The sequence below is a fragment of the Drosophila bipectinata genome, chromosome 3L, assembly GCF_030179905.1.
Source record: "Drosophila bipectinata strain 14024-0381.07 chromosome 3L, DbipHiC1v2, whole genome shotgun sequence".
Taxonomy (NCBI): domain Eukaryota; kingdom Metazoa; phylum Arthropoda; class Insecta; order Diptera; family Drosophilidae; genus Drosophila; species Drosophila bipectinata.
This window is the reverse complement of record NC_091738.1, coordinates 7604386-7628174: the sequence shown is the minus strand read 5'-3', so window position 1 is coordinate 7628174 and position 23789 is coordinate 7604386. Positions and strand designations below refer to the sequence as shown.

Here is a 23789-nt window from a genome sequence, read left to right as displayed (position 1 = left end):
AGAAACAATTTCAACTACAAAATAATAGCTAAGAGGTCTATTTACTCAACAGACCTGGGGTTCGTATAAGTTAACAGTGCGCTGAACAACTTGAAAATATATTAAAAAAAATACAACTAAGCATAAAGAAGCGGGATCTGGACCGGGATCAGGATCAAGATCGGGGCTGGGAATATTATTATAATACAAAAAAGCTCAAAGATTAAATTAAAAACAATGCAATAAATAAGAAATTGGGTGTCAGACTCCTTCATTTCTTGACGGGCGTGGCCGAGGGCGATCGATAGGAGTTGACCAGACCGCCGCCGGAATTGGGTTTCCGGGTCTTGAGGCGGTTCTGCAGCGTCTGTAGCAGACCGGCGAGCACATCGTGGTTGGGTATCTTCTTGGCGAAGAGCAGTCGCTTGACAGAATCATCGTAGGTGAGCAAGGCCACCATGTTCTGGAGCAGGAAGCACTGGCAGTACTCCAGCAGGCGGTTGGCATTGTAGACCTAAAAAAAAAGAATGCTTTAAACGTCTTCTTTGAACAAAAGAGTGTTAACCCACCTTGGCATGTATGTACATGGCCACCACATTGTCCACATCCACCATTTCCGAGCAGCGGGCCTCCGTGTAGCGCAGTAGTCCCTCCAGTTGGAAAAAGCTAGCTGCTGCCATTAACTCCAGGACATCCCCATGGGCCACGTCCAGGGAGTTGCAGCCGCCACTGTAGAGGAACTGCATCACCAGTTGGAAGATGTGGTAACGGATGTCGTTGATCTGCACCGTGGGCGTAGAGTTGGCATCGCTCAACTTGGAGCTGAGCATACTCTGGAAACGGGGCGACGCGGTGACCAAAACAATCTTGTGTCCATAAAAGATTTTACCCTCCACCCTAAAAAAACACAAAATAATTAAATATTTAAACAGAAACACAATAAAGAGCTTCCTCCACTCACCTAAAGGTAACATCGCTTAGTTCCGGATTGTTGACAAACTTCGGATCAATCCGAGAACCCTGGACGGGTTGCATGGGCGGCTGTTCCTTGACAGGAGGAAGGGTCTCCCATCCAAAGCAGGTGGCAAAGATGTCGGCCAGCAGGAGGGTGGTGCCCTCGTTCTTGTTTCGGAATATATTGAAGAGTAGCGGCAGGCATTCGCTAACAAACTGGGCGCTATAGTCGTCGGGACACACTTGCAGGAAGTCCTGGAGCAACTGGTCGATCACTGCATCCAATCGCAGATCGTGGGCTGCCGAGAGGGCGTGCATCCAGCAGTGCAGAGTCCAGGGAACACCCAACTTCCTAAGCTCAATAGTTATATCTGGAATGAAGTAAAAATGTAGATTAGTTAGCTTATTTTTATTCAAGCCTCAATAATAAATCTTTATTTAATTAAAAAAAAGTACGTTGTAAACAAAACTCTTCCAACGGTTTCTGTTGGTATCCGGTTTTAAAATAAAATTTTGATAAATTTTAAGACGAGCTCAAGTTGATTAAATGAATTAGAAAATCATTAAAAAGAGTCTTAATCACTTAATCGGTCATTGCCAGTAATTCGAATTTCAAATGATGTGTTTATGGAATTTTTTTTTAATTTGGTTTTAATCTAAATTAAATTGTAAGACTTATTTTTTAGAATTTCTTTTCAACTACTCACCCAAGTGATTATTTTCGGCACTGTGGTACATGGCTTCCTGGAGTCGCTTGATCTGCGTTTTGTTCAATAGCGGAAGCAAATCGTCGCTATTGCCATTGGCACTAGCTCCACTGGATCCGGCTCCAACTCCTCCGGCGCCTCCTCTCACTCCTCCCACATCGCCCTCGGCCAGCATCTCCTCCAGCGATAGGACATCTCTTGTCCCGGGAGAGACTGGATGAGTTAGGAGCTTTCTCAGGCACGAACGATGACCGTGAGCTGCCGCTACGGATATGGCGCAGAAGCAGCCCTTCTGAGCGGATCCTGCAAAGCACATAGAATCCTTTTGCTGCGTAGATAGGAAGGCATTTGCTCCATGGGCCAATAGAAGGGCGACAATCTCCAGATTCCCTGTTCCAGCAGCGAGTTGTAGCGGCGTTAGGGTGCATTTCTCCTCACTACTCCTGGCACCGCCCTCCACTTTCCCGCCCCTCTCCAGCAGAATTCTCAAGGCCACGTAGTTGGCCCTACTGGCGGCAAAGCTAAGGGCCGTCCAGTGCTGTGTGTCCGACTGAATGGCCGGATATCCGGGGCTACCTGTCGGCGGCACCTCTATATTCGGATCGCAGCCGGCGTCGAGGAGTGCGTGGAGAGCCACCTCGTCGTTCCGGATGCTGGCAATCATTAGGGCGGTCAGTCCGGCGCTATTCTGGGTGTCGTAGCGGGTGGTTGGGGGCAGCAGTTGGGCTGCCTGTGCCAACAATTCCGCGCGACCAGTCAGTAGAAGCTGTGGGAAATTTTTAAATTAAAATTATTAATAATTCTGTGAGAAAGCCAAAAAAAGACTCACCTTAAAGGCCACTCCTATGGTGGCTCGTCTGCCCAGCTCCGAGGTGTCCTCGCCGATTCCAATGCCACTGACAACCGGCGAACTGGAGCTACTGCCTGTTCCCGTGCCTGTGGAGTTGACAGTTGGTGGATTGAAGTGCATCTTTTTTGTGGGTAGCTCCTCGTCGTGAGCCACTGGTCGGATGGGGCAATCTACGCCGGGAAGGAGCAACCTGGCCGCCTGCATCACGTCATCCTTGTCAATCATCAAAGCGCTCCTGTGTTCCGCATGAGCGGCTGCCACTCGCAGCCATTCCGCCAGAGGTGGAAGGACTACATAGGCCCGCTCATAGCACAACTCCTGTACGTGGTGTCCGGCTGCCGCTCCTGCTCCGGCAGTCTGTGGAGCAGTGGGGGCAGCCTGTCCAGAGCCACAGCCGGAGGCGGCCAGCAATTCCGTGTGCTCTAGCTGGGAGCAGCGCATAAAGTAGAATAGGGCTGCCAGAGCAGAGCCGGAAAGAGCAGCGGCCAGGTGGAACTCCTGCTGGGTGCGCATTGCCTTTTCCTTCAGCTCCCGAATGCTGCCCACACAGGTGGCCAGGGAGGCGGCACTAGCCCACCTGGGCAGTGCCAGAGCACCGCTGGCCACTCGGCCGGCATTCAGATGCGCAAATGGCTGCAGGAGACCCCAGACATCTCCGGAGTTAGAGATACTCTGGTCCAAGGCAGCTGCCGTACTCCCATTGCACTGCAAAGCAATCTCCTCGAGAAGATTCTCGATTCCCGCACAGAGATACACCGCTGCATACTCATGGATGAATTTTCCCAGCCTGGCGTCGGTCATCCATCGATAAAATCTACCCACCGAGAGCTGTAGACCCGCTCGAGCGGACTTGCTCTGTTTCAGGGCACTCTCGCCGGGCACAGCAAACATGGCCGCTGCCCGGAGACACGCTTTCGTGCAGGAGTCCGCTAAAGAAGAGCTTAGCACCACTTTCAATGCTCCCGCCACCTCCTGCTTAGAGCAGAGGCCGACTCCCGAAGAGAACCGCTGGATTTCGCGGGCAATCCTCACCAGAGCTCGTTGCAGCAGGTAACCCAGGCGGGAGACCGCCTCCACGGCCAAGTGCTCCGCCTGTTGTTGACAGCGTCCGTTCCTCAAGACCCGCAGAATGCACTGCTGACTCCACGGCGGGTGCTGCAGTTCCACTAGTCGGTTGTGCGAGTCTACCCACACAAACTCGTCCGCACTGGTACTCGTAACCACCGTCTCCAGGGAGGAGTATCTGCCCAGACGGCGCGCTGGCTCTGAGCTTTCCGACCCAGCACTCAGGCTACTGTAGGTGCTGCTACTCGTCTGGGATCGCAGGGTGAGCATGGCCAGCTTGATGTCCTCTAGTCCAGTTCCGCTCCAAGGTGCCTTTCCGGCAGGCATGATATTGCGATGTCGCCGGGATCTGGTGCTTCGGTTGGTTACCCCCGCCGCCAGTCGATCTTCGGGTAGGGGACCCAGGGTCATGCCACCCGCCGGCGAGGAGCTGTGTCCCCCAGTATCCGACATGCTGGCATGCCCAGAGCTACGGTTTTCATCCGATGAACTGTGACACTCCTGGACCCGCTGTAGCGCCCGAAACTGATCGTGCTGATGAGTTCGGGGTGGCGATGGATTCCCACTTGGTGTGTTTGTCGTAGGTATACCCAAAGTGGGTCTGCTGGGCGACACTTGAGTCTGGCTGAGACTCCCACTAATCTGTGGTGGCTGCGATTTTACCGGAGTGCTCTGAACGGTTAGCCGCGTCGGACCGGCCACTGCCCGCTGCGGAATCAAGGCCTTCGAGGCGGCCACGGGCGACGTCACCAGCCCCGTGTTCGAGGAAGAGTTCACCACCTTGTGGGGTAGTCCCTTATTCGGCTGATGGGCCAGTTCCTTGAAGACTCGCGGGGCCGGAGTGGCCATAGCCACGGCCAAGCCACCCTGAGGGCCTCCATGCTGAGGCGACAGAGGCGTCTTCGAGAGGGACTGCTGTTGCTGCAGCTGCAGTGGGGACTGCAACTGTGGCGGTGGCACTGGGGGCAGGCCAGTTATTTGGCTTGGAGCCGGGTGCTGGCCGAAATTGGGCGGCAAGTTGCCAGTTGGTCTGGAAAGAAAAAAAAAATATATAAGGTACATTTTTTCTCACAAGCTTATATTATATCTTAGAAGTTAAATATCTTAAATTGAGTCATAAAACCTGACCCAGTTTTAGAAGCTCACTTAAAACACAACTAAAGCATCCCATTCAAGATAAACAAAAGACTTTAACTAACTTGTAGCCGCTAATCTTTGTTCACACCAACTAGAAATTCTAGTTAGTCGCGGGCCGAACTTTAGTGACACCTAATTAAAAGTAGAAACTAAAAAAAACCTATGCTTTGACTTGGTTAAGGTTATACTCTACATTTAAATTATAAAAAAAATTCGACCCTCATAATTCAACTACTCTTATTAAAAAAGTTCTTACATGTTTTTATTCCCTTTACAAAATCTTAAAAACAACCTCTTGATAAGAGTATTAAAAGGTTTGTAATATTCTTTCCCGCCTAGCATCTCTTTTTGTTTTTGAAAGTGGGTTGATCTACGTCCCCACGATTCGTTCTCACATTTCTTTGAACCTTCGTGATTATCATCTTCTAACTGGGTTTGGCCAACAACAAAAACATAAATAAAAGCGATATTAAAAGCCAGTTACGATTATTTATTTAAATGCGACAAACTCAAAAGTCTGCGAAATCTTTGCATTCTTTATGAGCTTTGTTATCACGCATATTTCTTAACCCATCCTCTGTATGCTGTAACATGAGCCCCGATTGACCCAAATTTTGAGATATATAGACACCTTGACAATATGTCACAAATATCTCGAAAACAGATCTCTTAAGATTTCAACAATGTTCTGTGCTAAATACGATTTATGATTAAAAGTTTTGCATTTCATTGGAATACTGTTTTACTGTTATTATGATCTAATTCTGAACTTGAAACTTGATTAGGCTTTTGGTGTTCGAGCAGTGACCTCTGGTTGGGTTTTTGCATTCTAATGAAAAGTATTATATCATTTCATAGGCTTTAGGCAACAAGAAACTTTAAATGATCCACATTAAAAGGTTTTTCTTTATTTATTTCTTTTTTTTGTTAATTTTTTTGATGGTCTTGTAGATTTTCTGTTTGTTTTCACATTATGAGTCATAAAATCAAACATAATCTCTAATGCGAGATCATTAAAATCGACAACTTTGAATTGGGTTTAACTGCCCAAGAAGCTTTCTAGTGTTTTTTTTTTATTATTACTGATTTATAGATTTTTAGGTTGATTTTATTTGATGTCTTCTTTCCCATCTTCTTCTTTTATAGACAGGTTATGAGAAGATATAATACTCTAGACTCTAGAGTCTAGACAGGGACATATCTAAAAGATAATTAAATTTTCTAAAAAGACAATTAATAATTGACACTTTTGCAATCGAAATTGATGGGTTCTGCCCTTTGAAACCCCCAAGAAAAGTTCCTTTCCCTTTTGCCAATCAAGAAGTCCCTTTTCCCTGAACTTTCACAAAAGAATTGCTGCATCTGAATGTGATTTGAAATAGAAATGGAAAATGGAAAATGCTGACTGGGAAATGGGGAAATAAATAATGGCGGATGATTCGAGGAGTTCCCAGTACCGTTTCGCCGCCCTCCGCCATTCCTGGACGTAGCTCCAGTCGCACGAATCCGTCTCCGCCTCATCTTGCCCGGGGCCGTCGCTGTTGCCATCATCGTCATCATCATCATCATCGCCATCACCATTGCCATTATCAGGTACGGCTGCATCGGATTTCGTTGGACCCACAACGGCCAGAGTGGGTTTTGCCACCGTTTCCACCAGCGCACTGGCTCGCCGGTAATTGCCTTCAATTCTGATATTAATTACGCCATTCTGCACGCTCTCAATGTAGGGCGGCAGTTCGTCATCCGTCCGCAGCTCCACCGCTGGCGTTGGGTTAGTGGATTCCGCCTCCGCCTTCGCGTCCGCCTTGGCCACCGCCCTCTCCCCTTCGCTGGCCTTTAGTTTCTGGGACATCTCTTGCAACAGCTGCGAGTGGAGGTGATCTTTGGGCGACGGCAGCGGTGACTGCTGGCCCCGATGGATGGAGTCGCCAAAGTAGATGACCACCTTGTGGTTCGGCTTCTTGTCCTCCTCCCCCACAGCCCATTCGGGAAGCTCCTCGATGGGCGTGGGCGAGGGTGTTTGGGGGGGGCGTGGCACGGGTAGTTGCTGCTTCTGCATTTGCTGCTGGCACATCTCGCTGTTCCTCAGCGATTGTGGCTGAAAGTTCTTAAGGGATATGCCACGCCGACGCAGGATAAAATTATCGTTTAGCATTCTGCTCAGTAGTGAGCTCGCGGGGGGCACTGGGGCTGGTGGAGCCTTTTTCAGAGGATGTTGCTTATATCCCCGCAACTCGCGACACAGGCTGCAAGTGCAATCTTTGGTGCAATACATTATTATTGTCGATTTTAGTTTGGCTTTGGTTTCATTTCAAAAATGATTGGAATTATTAAGTATTGATTTATATCTGATAAGTTTAACTATTATATTATTACACATTTGTCTTTACACATTTTTGGTTAAATAGTTTCAGTCTCCGTTAGTTATCTTTTATAATTTTTTATTCATTTTAATAGAACACACTCTCTTTTGAAATCAAAAAATTTCTTCCTTTGACTTTTGCTTTTCTATTTCACTGTCGCACTGGCTTTAATAATAGCAATTATGCAAATTATAAATTATCATGGCTCTAGTGCTCAGCCAATCGTGGCCGAAGCTTCGAAATCTCGCATCCAAAATCCGAATCCGTATCCGTTGAATTACTTTTTTTTTAGAGTTCGCGTTAACGTTTGCTCTCGACCAAAACTGAAGCTCGACTGAAAACTGAAGCTTGAAGATTGGAGCTTGGCCCACAGCTGCTGCCTCTGCCGCTGTCGCAGTCGCTGGCTCTGCCTCGGTCGACTTCAACGCAGCTGCCCAGTCATTGTCGACGTGCGGCGATATCTGTTTTTCCTCATTTTCACAGCGCGTTTTGGGCCTCCGGGCCTCCCCGGCTGCCACCTTGTGCGGAGGGTCTTTGGCTCGGCTGCTTGGGTAATTTTTCCATTTTTCCATTTGTTTCTCAGCTGTGTGACCAAAACAATGGATCTACCTCTACAGCAACTACACTTTGAGGGCTCACTTTGGCCCGAAGTGTATAGTATCGTAGTATTTGTCCGTACTAGAGCAATATCAGTGAGTTTTCTTTTTCATTTTTCTTGCTACGCGGTGCGGCAGCGGTGATTTTCAAAAAACAAAGTCACTACTTCAGTGGCAGTGATGCTCAGCGGGTGAAAAATCATTGAAAATAGTTAGATGGAAAGTTTGATGATAGGAAATATAGGTTTTAATACTCGAGACAACTATCTACAAAGTTTTAACTTTGATTTATTAAATAATTTTAAAAAATATATTTATATATAATATCATTAAAAAAAACCTAGACCCTGATCTTAAGCCTTTGTTTAATCCATTTTCAATAACGTGACTCGCCAAAGTGGCTTCCATCTCTGGTCTGGGCCTTGCACTGAATTTAATTATGTATAACTGTGCGGTGGGGCCAAGGGAGTAACAGTAACACCACCACCGAACGAACCACCGCACCACCCCACAAGCCAGCACCTAGTACGAGGCACCCGGCAGACGAAGGTTATACAATCTTGACACTTATCAGATCGTTTTGCTAGCTTCCTTCCGTGGCCAGGCCAATTCCCCGAAGATGGTGAGATTCTGCCGGGTTCTGAGCTTGGGCAGACGTGCGTAGGCTTTCAGATACATCTACAAGATACATCTCATGTGTGGAGCAAATAAATTGCCGAGTGTAACCTGCTTCTAATGATTTATACAGGCCTGGAGCTGCTGACATAACGGTTTCCTGAGGTTAGCCTTTTGTTTTTCCAACCACACTCGAGTGTTTTATGCATCTAATATATAAAGAGATACCTATACACATTTCGGCCACCGACAGAAGCTTCTCTTTTTGTGGATAAAGAATAAAAACGGTAACGGGTAAATGACTCAATGGGAGTGGTCCGCCCTGGTTCATAACCGCAACCACTGACATACGCACAAAGCAATTGCAATTAGAAAGCCCCCATCAACCATCTGATCCAGATACCCGAATATTCACTCCCGAAAGCCCATACCAATAAAGATCGGTCGTAAAAAATAACGCCCACGTAATACGGAAAAACTCTTTTCTGCTCCATCTTCCTTTCGGGGCGATTATACAATAACTTTCTTCACTGGTCGCCGCACCGGCTGTTTTTTTCGGTTTTTGGTGTTTCTAAGCCAGCTGGATTATTAAAAAAATAAAAAAATTATACCCTAAGCAATTTTCGCATTAAAAAGTTTAATTTACGGAAAAGTAATGACAGGCCATAAATATGCTTACACCCATTAGGCATAGCTTTATACACCGCACTTGAAAGACCTCCCAAAAAATTAAAAAAAAAAAACGAAACAGAAACAGAAACACAAAAACTACACCAAAAGTTTAATGTAATATTCGCGTGTTTATAAAACAACTCGGCCACAAAGGAAAAATATGAAAAAAAGAAGCCGAAATTGGTGGAAAAACTGGACAGCGGCATAACTACAACTCGCCAGAAAGTAAAGAGAAGAAATATAACCCAACCCAACCCCTTAATATCCGAGAAATACATATACGACTGTTCGGATCATATGGGTATGTGTGTCACTTGACTAATGAGGTTTACCAACTTTAATGCCTCGGTTCGGACTTTTGGGTACTTTCGTTTTTCATGCTTGACAGTCTTAGACAGGAAATCGTTTTTGGTTTTCAGTTTGTAGATCATTAGAACGAAATCATTGGAAGAGATCATTAATCTTAAGACTCGGCTTGGCAGAAATATCAGCACGGTATGAAAATTGTAGTTAAATTTCTGACAAGGTTAACTTATTTTTCGAATCCAAAGGCAAACCGAAAGGGTTGAGGCATACACCTTCGGGTTTACCGAAATTTTCTTTTCATTTATTTCCACTTTTCCCCATGGAAGATTTATCGTAATGTGATTGACATGGATTGCTTAAGTCGGACTTATTTTGGGCTGAGTCATTTCTTCGTTTTCGTGAGCCTGTGGGAACATTAAAAAATTTATTACAAAATCTGGATAAGCTCACTCGAGTATGTAGGAAAGTTTTCTTAAGAGTTGGGAGATTTGTTTGACATTTTCTTTGAAATTGGGAATTGAGTTAGACCCATGGGATTGTAAACCTTTTAACAACAGGAAATAAAATTGATAAGTTCTTAAGTATTGTGTGTTTCTAGTTATGTGGTTTTTAGAAGAGTAAACCATGACCACTGCCTAATCGAAAGCAACCAAGCTTCGGATAATAACACACTTGGCAATAAATTATAAATTCTATACCCCATCAAGTTAATGACAATCTCGGTTAGTTTACACTCCCCACCTGTGTACCTTCGCAATGATATGTTCAAACCAGGCAGTTGTATCCCGACACCATCAGTGACATGGCAATTGGATGTAACTGTTATGAAACAAATTGCTACCTACTCCGAATGCTTTCGGCCCTATCATATCATCACATCTTGCTGATTAGAGTTTAATATGCTGCGACTGGTATGGGGCTTTGAGGCGTCCAACAAGATTTCCGCATTCAACCACATCCCCATCGCATAGCCGATCATGGGGAAGACGGAGATGTGGCAGATGAGGCAGATGAAGATGCACGGAGCAACTGACTTTGCTTCCGTTTGAGGAAAGACAGCAGCTCTTCCACGACTTAATTAGTCGCCTGTCTATCCAGATCTTTCAGCACCCAATCGTGCTATCTTTTTTAGTAACAGCTGCTGCTCAAAAATAAGGAGAAAAAAAATATAAAAATCTCCCACACTTTCGCGCCTCGAATTATCTCGTTCGGTTTTGCGGTTTTTGGCCCGAGCGATTCTGTTTTGATGGCGGCTAACTAGTTCGTTACTTAGTTAAGTGTATTTTGACAAACCCCAAAAGTATCTCACAGATACAGATACAACGGCTAAGCAGATAAATGTATCTGTGACTTTGGTTGAAAGAAAGTCGCGGAGGTAAAAAGGTAACAACATTTTCACTTGCCTCACGTCGCCAGCTTTAATGCTGCGTTCGAAATTACTTCGAAATGAAGATGCTACGGCCGTAGAGACAGCAATGTGGAGAGTGAAAGAGAGGGCGGATGGTAACCGTATCAGGTTTATTGCCCCCGTGATGAAAGGGACAGACAGACCTGGCCCTATACCGCCTCCTTCTGCTCTATTGTCATTGACTTTGCTACAAATTGTTGTTTTCTGTTGCCGGTTTTTTTAATGCCAGCACTACCTGAACAATTCGTCTGGCAATTGTGGCGAATTTTTTCGTAAATTTTTCCTATTTCAGTTCGTTAGCTATTATTATTTTATTCCCTTTATTGTTGGACCCTGCTAATTATTCACATTTTGCGATTTTCACTTTCGTTCGTTGTGTGAAATATTTCCAACTGTCATTTGTTTGTTGTTACTCGCATTTCAAACTTTTAATTGCCACACAAACAAAAACAAAAAAAGAAGAGAGAAAAATCCACAGCCACAATAAAGTTTCGTCAAAATGCCAGTCATATTTCAGTTTCCTGGGGGGCGGCCGCCAGATTTCAATCAGCAATTGTCTGCAGATTTCTCAATCGAGCTTGAACTTTGCGATAAAACCAGAGCTCCAGAAAACCTTCAGTCCCAGCTCTGAACTTCAGCCTTGCCGCTGAATCTGCTTCTATTTCAGCATTTTAATCTGTATCTCTGGCCTAGCTCTAGCCTCTACTAGTCTCGTTTTAATTGAATTAGTCGTGTCTGACTGGGCCGGGCCCGCATTTAATGTAATTATTTATCTCTACCTGTGCTGGAGTCGTAAAGCAAGTCTCCGTTTCTGTTTCATCTCCATCTTTAATTCTTTTTTTTGTGGCCCACATCCGGAGCAGATCTTCCTTCCGCCGACCGATCCCCCAGCAGCTCTGACACTAATATTTTCCAAATTAACCTTGACCGGCTTCACAATGCGAAAACGAATCGCAGACGAACCGTTCCCGTTCGGTCTAGAGACCAAAAGAAGCCAAGATTAGATGAAATGAAAGAAACAAACAAACAATCCATTATTATTTCCGAAAATCGTCTAGCGTCCGCTATTTGGCTTTTGCCACTATATTTCCACTTGAAGCTTCTTTTTCACATGTGGCTTTTTTTTTGCCTTACTTCCGAATAGAAGTTGGCCCAGAATGAGAGTTTATTGTCCGTTTAACTTGGCCCGTCTGCCACGGACCCCCAATGCCGCTTCACGCCTTTGTGCACAATTATGCATGCAAGTGTCCGAGTCCAAAAATAGTTGGCTATTGTGGAAGATCCAAAGAACACACAGAACAGACAGACACCTGGCAGCTTGGAAACCCGATAAGAAAGCCAAGAGGGAAAATATTTAAGGTACTCGGGCGAGGCAGGCAATTCGTTCTTGTCACAGATTTCTATAAATAATCATAATTGTATCCAACTAACATGATCACTCAAATTCCAGTTTGATGGCAACACGACAAGGAACGAATATAGAATATAGCAATGTAGACATACAATTATTTGAGTTCATAAAACTATACTAAAATTATTTCATTTTAAATAAAAGTATTTTTATAAAACTTATTATTTTAAGCGCAAATAGAGCTTATAAAAAATACTTTCACTTTTTTCAATTGAATTCTAAAGACCATATTCATTAATTAATTGTGAGCAATAACAACTTGGTCTTTAAGTTTTTAGAGATAAAAATTAAACATTAGTAAATTTTGAATAAAAACTCATATAATTAAATACTTTTAATAGCTTTTTATTGTTATAAAAATTCCCACAAAAAACTTATCCATATTTGGTTATTCTTTTTACATGCGTATCGTCATGTATTTGACATAGTAAAGACACGATCCCAAACGATCGTGGTGTTTGTCAAAACTAAAGTGTCATCTCTAAAATTCCAGCATGTAGATAAAGATAAAGCTATACGTTTTAAATATAGCAATGTAGAATAAGTTAGAGCCTATATATCTTCTAAGGGGGCGTAACATTTTATGAAAATACATATTCCATTTTTATAAATCTTCAAGATTAATTGTAACGGAAAATCCCCAAAAAACTTAAAAAAATGCTATTTCTCAACTGGAGCCTGGGGTTTCAGGCATAACTGAATGATTTAGAATAACAAATAGTGCCATTATCAGTCTAGTAAATCATAGAACCACAACTAATAATTTCCATATATGCATTAAATATTTGGGAGGAATCAAAAGACTTAGGCAACGAACTCACCTTCGCGGCTTGGGGCGCAGTATCTCGTGGTTGGCATCGGTTATGCAAAGCGGACTGAGGGCCCCGGCCAGATGCGCCACGCCCACACGCTCCGTATCCCAATTGTGGCGAGTGGGCATGCTGTCTGCCAAAGTTTTAGTCAGCCCGGGAGTGTGGATAACTCTGGTACGCCTCTCAACCGGAGTCAAAGTTCACAGTTCCAGCTGCTGCATTTTCCGGCTCTGAAAATTCAAAAACAAACAAACGAACAATTCCATTAAACAAAGTTTTGTGGGAAAAAAGGGGTAAAAACAATTGCTCATGGGCGTAGTTGAGATGTTTAAAGTGGAGAAGAAAGATAAATGCTAGTTTAAAGTAAAAAATTAATTAGTTTAGTCTTTATTATATTTGACAAAACCTTCCTATAATCGGACATTTGATTATATAGCTTAAGTAATTTTTTATTTATTTATTACATTTAATATCCCAGCAACTATAGGATCTACTTCCATGCAGACTTGAACGGAAAGAGGAGTCTCCCCAATGGACAGAGACGTCGTCTAGCCGGCCGGCTGCCCCTACAAATTAAACGGCCCCAGTGCAATTAGTCGCTGCCGACGACGACGTCGATGCCACTTCCTCTGCTCATAATAATTAACGCTGGATCCTCTCGCAGCAGAGAAAGCTCCACAGAAGTGTGGCAAGGTGGCAAGGCGGGAGAGCGGTGAAGACCCGGGCCGTTGCGTGTTTTGCGTCATTGGGATGGCAAGTTGATCGTCTGTTGATCGTCTTGCTAGTTGCCAGTTGCTCTATAAATGGTCACCGGTCTGGGCCAGAATCTGAATCTGTATCTGTTTCTAAATCAGAGTTGATGATGGAGCTGGGAAGACGAGACTGGAGTGGAGTGGTCGTCTGGCTGCAGGTGTCGATCAAGAACTTTGGAGCCACATTGGCATGCAATCAATGCCGTTCGATTTCATTTCACTGGAAATCGTTTTTTGCCGGCATAATGTCAGACATTTCTGCTTGCCATAAAAAAAAAGATAAATACGAAAAGAAAACATTTTCTCTGCACAGCAGCTGGTTTTCTTATCGTTAGGTTCCTGGTAAAAAAAAAACCATTTCCCTCCAGAACTTTAGCTTTTCTATTGAATACACTGAAGGCGATCTTATCGGAAGTGTCCCGAGGAGTGGCAATACCAAGGGAAGTGGCCAGGAGGGAGGCCGCTGATGATGATGGTGAGGATGCCATATAATAATATAGGTATTCCAGCAGGTTTCCAGTAATTTAGACTTATGATTCATATATGGCCCCTTCTGGCAATAAAATAGATTTCTTTAAACACAGCCTTTGCTAGAGGAGGAAATCTTCTGGGACAGCACGTAGGAAAAGTGTTAGAAATAATTTCTTGTAATTATTTATAAAATCTCTAGACAGACCATAAAGCACCATTGCCTCTGAGTGTAAACAAGTTTCCGTGATGCTGAAAGAGCTCTCACATGATTCATTTCCAAGCATCCCACATATTATATAAACCTCCCCCATATATTTCTCCGATCGTGATAAATGAGCTCAAGCTAAAGCTTAGCCACTCGAAACCGATCGACTTGACCTTGTTTTATTGGCCAAACAATTTAAATAATTTTTGCAATGCTTACTGGCTTATTTTGCTTACTCTGCGGGATCTCTTAAATCTTTCCGCTGGCCAAATGAATTAGATATGCTAGAACTTGAAGTCGACCTCTTATCAAAATCTCACGGAAAGGGGTCATCTCTAAGCTTCTCACCTGGCCCGCCGCGGCCTGGCCAAGATTTCTTTTTAACCGTTTTTAGGTTTTTGTTAATTTTATTTTATATCTTGTTTCTGGCGGCGCATTAATTAACAGTCTGAACCACAGCTTGACACTCAATAACCGACAATCGGGAAGAAGCATCGATTGATACCCTTATAAATGGCAGCTAAACTGCCGCATTTTAAATGGCATTAGTCTATTCCTCTGGATGGCCCAACCTGGCAGATTTATGGCTCCGTTTCTGTCAGCGGCGAGAAAGCGTTTGGTCTCAAGAACCTGTAGCAAATTGGTATCACATAACCGAGTTTATGGCTTTGCAACAAACCGTCAAAGTATCTGATCGAGTTCTGTTACTCATTCGATTGGAACTCGATTTCCGATATCAACGTGAGTTTTATATTATTTCCAGGAAACAGGATAGGGAATAAAAATCATTTTAAGTGCACTCCATGCTTGCTCATAGTTTAATTTCTTTTTTTTTAATGTACTAATACTTCTTGCAAGTTAGAGAATAGGTTATACTTGAATTGAATATAAAAAGGTGGACTAAAAAGAGTCCCATTCAATGGGTCAATTTTTAACTTAAAAAGGAATAATTTCATAAAGAATATATTGTTATTTTTTAAAACCATAAACCAAATTGTGCAGACGTGCTTTGTTCTTCACCATACAAAGGCTTTTTTAGTCTGTCGGCCTTGTCGGCGTATTTTGAGTATCTTAAGAGTTATTTTCTTCTTTCTTTGCCAGCTACCGCATTCCAAAGTGAAAGGCCAATCCAAAAGATACAAACGCACAAAAAAGACATAGGAAATTTAATAATTAATATGCCGCACATACGACTAACTGTTTGAAGTTGGCCCCAGGCACATTAATATGCAACAAAGTGTGGGGACATGTTGCAACACGGAATAAAAATCCCACTATAAATTATCATTCTAATTCTGACTCTAAATCTGAGTATGAGTTTGAGTCTGGGTCTGGTCAGGTGGCGTTGGTGGATGGTGTTCGATTGTGACCATATACCTGACACTAATAGATGCGGCCTTCTACGCCCTTAACAGGTAATTTGCATAATAAAACCGAGACGGAGAGTTTGTCGTGCCCATCGTTTCGTTTCAGTTCGCTCCATTCATTAATCATACAAAAGATTTACGCTGAAAATTTCCAATAATTTCTTCCACCGATCTTCTGGCCGAAGTGCCTCGAGGTTTTAAGTTATTCGTATTTGTCTTTGGGCCGCGATCGCGGTTCGATTTGGTTTGCTTTGGTTTCCCACTTATTACAAAGATTAATTGCACAGCTTATGCTAATCCATTGTCATTAGCCATTTATAGATAGTTGCGGTGGCAACTTGGCCAGGTAGCCAAGCACAAAAAATAACAGGGGAAAAAAACAAAACCAGAATTCCAGCCTTAAAATAAATGTGTGGCTGAGTTTGTTATCTAAACAATTTCATCGTTGAATTTATCACCAATTTGGCTGGCATTCTTTTCTGGCCTATGTGGCCAGTTAATGGTAAGTATCTGATTTCTGTGGCATTGTCTCCATTTGTTACTCTCTCCCCCTCTGCCTACTGCCAGATTTTTTGGGGCATCTGCCGCTGATTGTATGCCGGAGGCACAAGCGCGTGTTAAAATGGCTCCAAAACAAACAAATGCTCAATGATAACCGATCCCCAAACGATTCCATTTCCAATCCCAGTCCATTCTCCCCTCCAATCGAGTGAGCCCCGTGAGGCAGCAAAAATTTAAACGTTTTGTAACCGATACTCCTATGGCTATGGATATACCATTTGGAATTTCTATCGTTTTCAGTTTCTGTTTCTGGATTTGAAACTATGGAGTTGAAGGCAAACACTAAACAGATTTCAAGTGGCTTGATAGCTCTTGGCTTCAGCATGCTTGGGAATGTATAAAATGGGATTTTCTTTTTTTTATAGAAATGGGTATATCTCTTAGAAAAATATCACCTCTTATTAATATCGAATGATATTTGATCACTTCTGACTTTTAATTAAGAGAACTTCTTGTAAGGCTAGGTTACTTAATATCTATTTTATTTATATCATATTTTTTATTATTTTTTTTTTTATATCATTATTTATACATATCCTTTTCAAAACTCATGACTCTCTTAATCAATCAAACCTAACTCGCTTCTATCAAAACTAGAATAAATTAATCAATTTCAACTACACACTGACATGTTCTCAAACCCCAAAGTAATTCTCAAAAAATAAAACTCCAGATGCATTTTATCCCCGAAGGCGGAACGAAGAACCTGTTGATCATAATTTGATTTCGGAATTTCTTTTGGCAAGTACCCAAGGCCAAATGTGGAGATCTTGTTGTGGCATCTGAAGAACTGTGGAGTGCCGTAATTATCTCTTCTCCTCGTTCTGAATTCGATTGCATGCACAAGAGGAAATTTTGATTTATGTCAAAAGCAGACACGAACAGAGTTTTTGGGCTTCCAATCTCCGGCTTATTTACCTTAATAAATTCAAAATTAAATTTTCTCTTAATTGCGAACGAGAGACGAGGTCGAAGTGTGGCTGGCTCCCCGGCCAGAACTCGATCGGGCGGAGAGAAAGTGTTTTTTCTGGCCCGGAATTGGGTCACCCGGTTGTGATTGGGTATTGGAACTTTATGCTGGAATGGAGACAGGGACTGTGACTGTGACTGGGCATGGGCCTGGATTGGAACCAAAAAAGAGCTGGTTATCTGGTTAGAGTCGCCTGCCTGGCCTCTCGCCCATTGACATTTAAATTATTTGTTCGAAACGAAAAAATGCCACCGAACAAGCATTCGCCCATGTTGTTGGTACCTTTGTTGTTGCTGTCACGTGATGTCAGCAAGGGGCAAAATACCAATAAGGAGAATAAGGAAAATAATAAAAAACAATTTTTCATCTTAACTGACAGTGAAATAAAATACTCTCCGTTTTGGAGGCTTATGCAATCAGAGAGCCAGCAGCTCTCAGTCTTAATGGACAATTGGCTTAACGGGAGACAAAAGGGCCACACCCAGGCCCTCCAGCTGCCTCCCTTCTTGTCCACTAGTTCCACTCCCTCCCCCAGCTTCCATCCTCCATTCACTTAGCCAAATGACAGTGACAGCCGCAAGTGGGCCAAAATAAGAGAAACACACATTATGCGCCTATCAAACAACGGCAACACCTGGCCGGCTGGTAATTAAAACAAAGCTCACTCTCATTGGCCAGAGGTCTCTCTATATCTCCATATATCTATTTAAACCGATTTTTTCCAACCTCTCTGAGACCTTTTCCTTTGATGGCGGCCCCATAAAATGGCTCCATAATGTATCAATAATGTCAGGCCACAGAATGTGGTCTGTCGATTGCGTTTGGCTCGGTTGCTTGTCAGGTGTGTCGGCACGAGCGGCTTTTTGTAGGCCTAAGACCCCATGAGATCCCCCGTCAGCCCCGCCACTATCGCCCCAATGATTCTCAAAGGCAGCTCTAAGCCTTTTGTCTGAGCTGATTCGCTGATTTCAACAATGAAGTATTTCTACCCTGTTGTGTGATGGACATGATAGAACTTTTTTTTTTGAAAAAATGTTTATTAGATTCTAAATTCAACAAAATATTTAAAAATCGATTTACAATCCTTTTAGATACCTTACTATCCTTAAATACTATTTATGCTTTTGAACAATAGTATAGAAGTGATAAAAATTTGTCGTAGTTTTTGAATGATTTTATAGCATAGAAAATCCCATCTCTTCTATGCATAATAATAGCTTATTTTACGCTAGCTCTACGACTATGGCTCATATTTATTTAAAGACATGTATTGTAAACAGCTTAACATAAGTCTACTTGTTCGATCTCCTCCAACGTTGCTCTCGATTTCTTTGTTTCTGTTAGATGTGATTCAGATCGGAGACCAGACCGCAAAGGTGTCAAACGCCAAAGCTAAAGTCAATAAAAATAGTTTACCCATGGGTGACTATACGTAAACCCATTCGAACTTGTACAAACACATAAATATGCATACTCGGATCTATCGGTATTTGTGTGTTATGTGCTTGACTATTTACGAGCTTGTTTGTTGTCCACTTTAAACCAGAACAAGGAAAAACTAGCAAAATGTATCTTTGAGCTACAAGCCGCATATTTCCAGCTTATTGCCAAATGTTTTGTCAGACATCGCCACAAAGAGAGAATCGAATCCGATTGAAATTGGGTTGCGACACAGAAATATCTTCCCATGCGGGTCTTTAGCATAATTTCCATTTGAACCGATGTAAGGCGGTCGCATTAGCATAGATCGGATCGGTGCGAATATATATTTGTACATAAATAGGGTTTATTGGCAAATTTATTCAATATTTTTATGAACAGTTTAGCGCAAGAATGAACTCATTAAAGTTCCATTTCGAGGCGTGGAAGCAGGTTCTTCAGAAGCCGTGTATTCAAATAATCCATAAATAACTTTGGAATTTTACAGCTTATATAATATTCCTTTTAGACTTATTAAAAAACTATTAACTAAATGCCTTTGCTTACCTCTATAATTTGCCAATTAGCTAGAAACTCTTTGCTTCTTCAACTTTTTCTACGGTGGGGATAATCCAAAACCAAATAGTTTCTAGCCAAGCTTAGAAATGATGATAATCCTCGGGGTCTCGGGTTAAGCTTGACTTAACTTGGGTCAACCCAGACTCATTTGCAGGCCATCGCCAGCGATTATTCAGTTAATTTGGCTTCAGACTAACTCAAGCAACTTGGCACAGTGACTCGTCGAGTCGAGAAAATTGCTTGCGTGCAATTAATTAAACAAATTGCTTTACTTTCACCTACTGCTGAGGAGGTAACAGAATCAACATTTGCATGGCATTTTTGCATATTTCTGAGGCACAACAACACTAGTACACTAACAAACACTTAGTTATTTATATTTTCCTTGGATTCTTTTCCTTTTTTTTTGTTGTTTAATATGTTGTTGTTGTTGTTATTTTGGCAGGTTTTCGGCTAACAGGAAAATTGACTCTTCGGATGTATGCGAATACTGGCTATATACCGAAAAACAACTTTTCGCGGATATTCTCCAATGTCGAGTCGCACAGAGAGAGAATCACATATCGGCCGCGGGGCAGAGGCACAGAGACTTTGAGAAAAACGACGACCCAACGACGAGGAGGAGAATCGTTCTGTACGACGAAAAGTCAAAAACTCAACTGAAACTTCTTGGGGAAAAGTATTTTTACAGACCAACGAATCCAACGAAGGCACGCGCAATAGACGATATCTTGGACTCAACAGGTCTGGGAATATCTCTTTTTCTCTCACTTCTCTCCATATCTCACAAGATTCTCTCTTTTTTGCACTTTTGAGAGAGAAGTATTCGAAACCAGTTGATCTTGTTTTGGTTTTTTTTGGCCGTGGTTACATGACGACTGCTGCCTGGCTCTGACTCCTTCGGCCAGTTCGTGTCCTAAGTCTTTTGTTTTGTTTGCATGGGCTGCGAATGCCTGGCCATTATTATCTATGAGTTATTTACGCTCGCCAATGTTTTCCTCCTTTTTGTGTTGTTGTTGTTTTGTTGGGTTTTGTTGTTGTGGCTTTTTTTAGGCTTTGCTCTTGTTATGGCCGAAACGTAGCTCGTGGCCACCGAATCGAAATTGCAGCGATCGCAGGCTCGGAGATCGTAGGAATTTTCATGGCGTCGACAGGTTTGGTCCTCTCTCTCTTAGCCACTCTTAGCCGCTCCCTCGTCGGTTCTGTCTTTCTCTGTCTGTCTGTTGGCCTCGGCAATTTGCACTGCTGCATGTTGGCTACTGTTTTCCACCAAATGGCCAAGGAGCGTAGGAGTCGTGCTAGCGGTTCAATGACCAGCGCAGGACTACGCAGCCGCAGCCTCAACCGCAACAGCAGCTTGAAAACGATTAATCACTCGAATCGCTATTGAAATGACCTTGTCACAGGTATATATCTTTCGGATCTGCTGCCGCACAAAACGTCACAACTTATTTCGGAATTTATTGCCAGAAGGGGGCCCTAAGTTTGGTTTAGTGTGCCATTGTTCTGGTCGGTCTGGTCGGTCGGTCGCCTCACATCTCCCATGACAATAAACAGCCGCAACCACGACAGCGGCGGCACTTTTGTGAGTGCGTGTGTACTGTGCTGGGTTTTGGCCAAGAACCAGTCGCTGCATGGAGTTGGATGGATGCTGCGGCCGTTCTGTCCTGTCCTGTCCCGTCCCACAACCAAACTCCGAGCCACTTGACCAGGCTCTGTAAGCGGCCAACTGGTTGCCACTTTTCGCTGCCCAAGCTGCCAAGCATGCGCCAAAGAATTTCGCCAGCGATTTTCGGAATGTCTACAATGCACCGAGTGTGCAAAGAAAAACATCAACAAAAAATCACCCAAGAATGAAAACAAAAACAAAAACAAAGGACGACTACTTTGCCGAAAGGCGTGATGAAAGGGGCGTGGCCAAATTCTGACATAAACTTGATCGGTTTGGTTAGCAAGGTACATTTTTGTAAAGTTCTTAAGATCGTCCAGATCCAGGTGCAAAATCATGTTGTTTCTTTTTTCTTGTTGCATTTGAAAATATGCAGTGGGAAGTATGAGAAACCAGTTACCTAAAAATGAGTAAAGAGTAAATAAATAAAAAATGTCCAAATTAAAATACACAAATTTCCTTTCATGATCCTGAGCCATCCTAAACCACAACAAAATATTATTTTTCAACTTCCGGAGTTAATAAAATCTCAATATTATCTTAAATACATCCGAACAATGGAATACCTAACTGTTTATTTTACGATGGGTCTTTGAACGACATTAGGGATGATAATTTGATCTTGGCCGAAACTGCGTAAGAGGTTTTATCTGAACTCGATCAGAGGGCCACACTTGAGGGATTATGGTAGTGGCGAGGAGGCAAGGACGTGTCTCGGATTGGGTTGCGATGTTACCGGTGTTGTGACAGGCGGACTCGTCCCTCGCTGGGTTGCTTATTGTTTGGCTACGCTGCCCGGGGCATAAATCAACAGGAGACTCTCCGAGCAGCCTCAGGTAGCTGCCAAAGATCACGATGAGGACAGAGACGACGGCGACGACATCAAATTCCATACGGAAAGCTGGCCCCCCCGTCTCAAGTCGAGCTCAATTAGTGCAGTCGCTTTGGTTCTTTGTGTGTGCGCTGCATTCTTTGCATGCCAAGGTGGCATTTGATTGATAATTTCGTTACGCCTCGAACATGCTCCACACAAAAACTACACAGAAAATGAATATGGAAAATAGAAAACACAAAAAAAATATACAATTTGATAAGTGTGGGTTCCCGTTCCCGGTCGCCGAGATTTATGACATGTTCATGAGGCCACTTCGATGGTTAGGATACATAAACTGCCGATTCATGGATGACTAAGTGCCCGCATCTGATTTGGTGAAGATTAGGCGCGACAATGAGACACATTTCATGCAACATTTCAGAACATATTTGGGTTGATCGAAGTCATAAACCTAACGGGAAAAGAAATGATTTCTTGGAACGAAACCCCAATATCCAACCCAAAAATTGATTAATTAAATCAAATCATTTTTCTTTTTAAGATTAAAACGTATATTTGTATATTTGATATTGCAAAAAATTTGATTTTTAATATTATTATTATAATTATGATTAGTCATAAGAGGGCAATTGGCGTATATCATTTATTGGCAACTACATTGGAAATATTTGTTGACCTGGAATCCAGGCATCTATCGAGTCAAAGTTTTTCATTTCTATATTAAGATTAAAATTGTTGAAATGTTTCATCTAGGCATAAGTTACGGGGATTATATTATATAAACACCTTAATTTGGTTATCTATCAGCTAAGTAAAATTTGGGCAAGAGCAAATACTAGTGTAAAATTTGTAAAACGTTCCTATTTTTGATTTTGGTTAAGAGTAAAATTTGTATGTATCTCATGAATATCACTGAACGAATACCCCTCGCAGCGACCCAACTCGAACGCATTGTCCTCGCCATCGTTCCGGCAACATGGAAGATCCCTCTATCCGCTAGACCCACAGCCAGAGCCAGGGCCTAGACCTCAAGTTTGAGTTTGCCGTACTTCTCAAACTTGCTGAGAAGCTCATCTCATTTCTTCACGCCGACGTATGTGACGCCCTTTCCGGTCTTGCGCAGCTGTTCCAGCAGCTCGTCAGATGTCAAGTTGGACGTTATGGCCACCGACCGGTCGTCCAGGTTGATGTTGACTTTCTCGACCTTATCTGCAAAGCGACAAAACAGTTTTTAGTTGGTAACCACCGTCTCAAGCCAAATGGAAGGCAAACCGCAGCCGATAAAGCAAGCAGTTGTGGTGCGAATAAAATGCATATTAAAGTTAAGCTCCATTATCAGAGGTATTTTTCGGTATGTGGCCAACAACTCTTGGTGTTTAAGACAGATAAAATATATAATTTTTGCAAGTCAGTGAAAGGGTAGGTAAATATGTATATAAGTATTCTTTAATGAAACATATGGTTGACCTCTTCGAGCATAATTCTTAAGAAATAAAACACCTAATCAAATACAACTAAAAATATCTTTAATTCTTCTCAAATTTTTTTATATTAATGAGTTTTAATATTGGTTGCGACAAAAATATGAATTAGTGTAGTTAAATCTTTAAGCCTAAAAGTAGGTGTCACTACATAGTACACATAATGGACACACACTCTCCATCATTGCTGATAAGGGGCCTTAATTAACCTAATACCAGTCACTAAGATTACTTACCGCCCAATTTGCCCAAGACACGCTCCACGGCACTGGCACATCCGCCGCAGGTCATCTCTACCTTGAACTCGTGAACCTTTAAAGAGTGGGAGGATGAGGATGCCAAAAGTGGGCCATAAGGAGATGCCTCTTCAGGGGGCTATTGCCACAAAAATTACTTACTGGCATTCTGCTACTGCTGCTGCTGCTGTGACGGCTCGAGTCGGTCGTCTTATTGTAGACTTGGGGTAAACTGAACAGCTTGGCGGCTTTTATCGATCGATTCCAGACGTGGCTCCAAAAATAACACTCCTTTCACCTTAAATTTTGCTTGTTCTCCAGTGCTGCCATCTTGGCCAATTTCCCGTTAAATTTAGAGGGAATTCT

General features: G+C 42.9%; 2 protein-coding genes across 3 annotated transcripts; both read right to left on the bottom strand.

Annotated features, from left to right (window-relative positions):
* Window positions 1-3: 3 nt before the first annotated feature.
* Window positions 4-19604, bottom strand: LOC108133927 (ankyrin repeat and BTB/POZ domain-containing protein 2). Of its 2 annotated transcripts, XM_070280183.1 has the most exons (7): window positions 19191-19604; window positions 12888-13106; window positions 2470-4585; window positions 1641-2406; window positions 941-1304; window positions 549-876; window positions 8-493 (listed from the first exon to the last, which is right to left on the bottom strand). In XM_070280183.1, the coding sequence occupies exons 2-7, from the start codon at window positions 13004-13006 to the stop codon at window positions 251-253; spliced, it is 3936 nt and encodes a 1311-aa protein (XP_070136284.1). In that variant the 5' UTR covers window positions 13007-13106; window positions 19191-19604; the 3' UTR covers window positions 8-250. The 2 variants fall into 2 exon arrangements, with proteins under 2 accessions (XP_017109526.2, XP_070136284.1); XM_017254037.3 differs by lacking the exons at window positions 12888-13106; window positions 19191-19604 and adding an exon at window positions 6150-7405 and having other exon boundaries at window positions 4-493.
* Window positions 19605-22233: 2629 nt separating this feature from the next.
* Window positions 22234-23745, bottom strand: Atox1 (Antioxidant 1 copper chaperone). The gene is made up of 3 exons (XM_017253937.3): window positions 23586-23745; window positions 23424-23499; window positions 22234-22915 (listed from the first exon to the last, which is right to left on the bottom strand). Exons 1-3 carry the CDS (start codon window positions 23589-23591, stop codon window positions 22782-22784), a joined length of 216 nt encoding a protein of 71 aa, XP_017109426.1. The 5' UTR covers window positions 23592-23745; the 3' UTR covers window positions 22234-22781.
* Between the last annotated feature and the right edge of the window lie 44 nt (window positions 23746-23789).

Bases quoted from the DNA above. Each gene is read 5' to 3' on its own strand.
- LOC108133927 (XM_017254037.3), bottom strand. From the start codon at position 6,970: ATGTATTGCACCAAAGATTGCACTTGCAGCCTGTGTCGCGAGTTGCGG. The intron at 1,305-1,640 runs GTGAGTAGTTGA...ACTTCATTCCAG, and splicing joins TGCCGAAAATAATCACTTGG to ATATAACTATTGAGCTTAGG. The intron at 877-940 runs GTGAGTGGAGGA...GTGTTTTTTTAG, and splicing joins CTAAGCGATGTTACCTTTAG to GGTGGAGGGTAAAATCTTTT.
- Atox1 (XM_017253937.3), bottom strand. The intron at 22,916-23,423 runs GTAAGTAATCTT...GTCGCTTTGCAG, and splicing joins TGTCTTGGGCAAATTGGGCG to ATAAGGTCGAGAAAGTCAAC.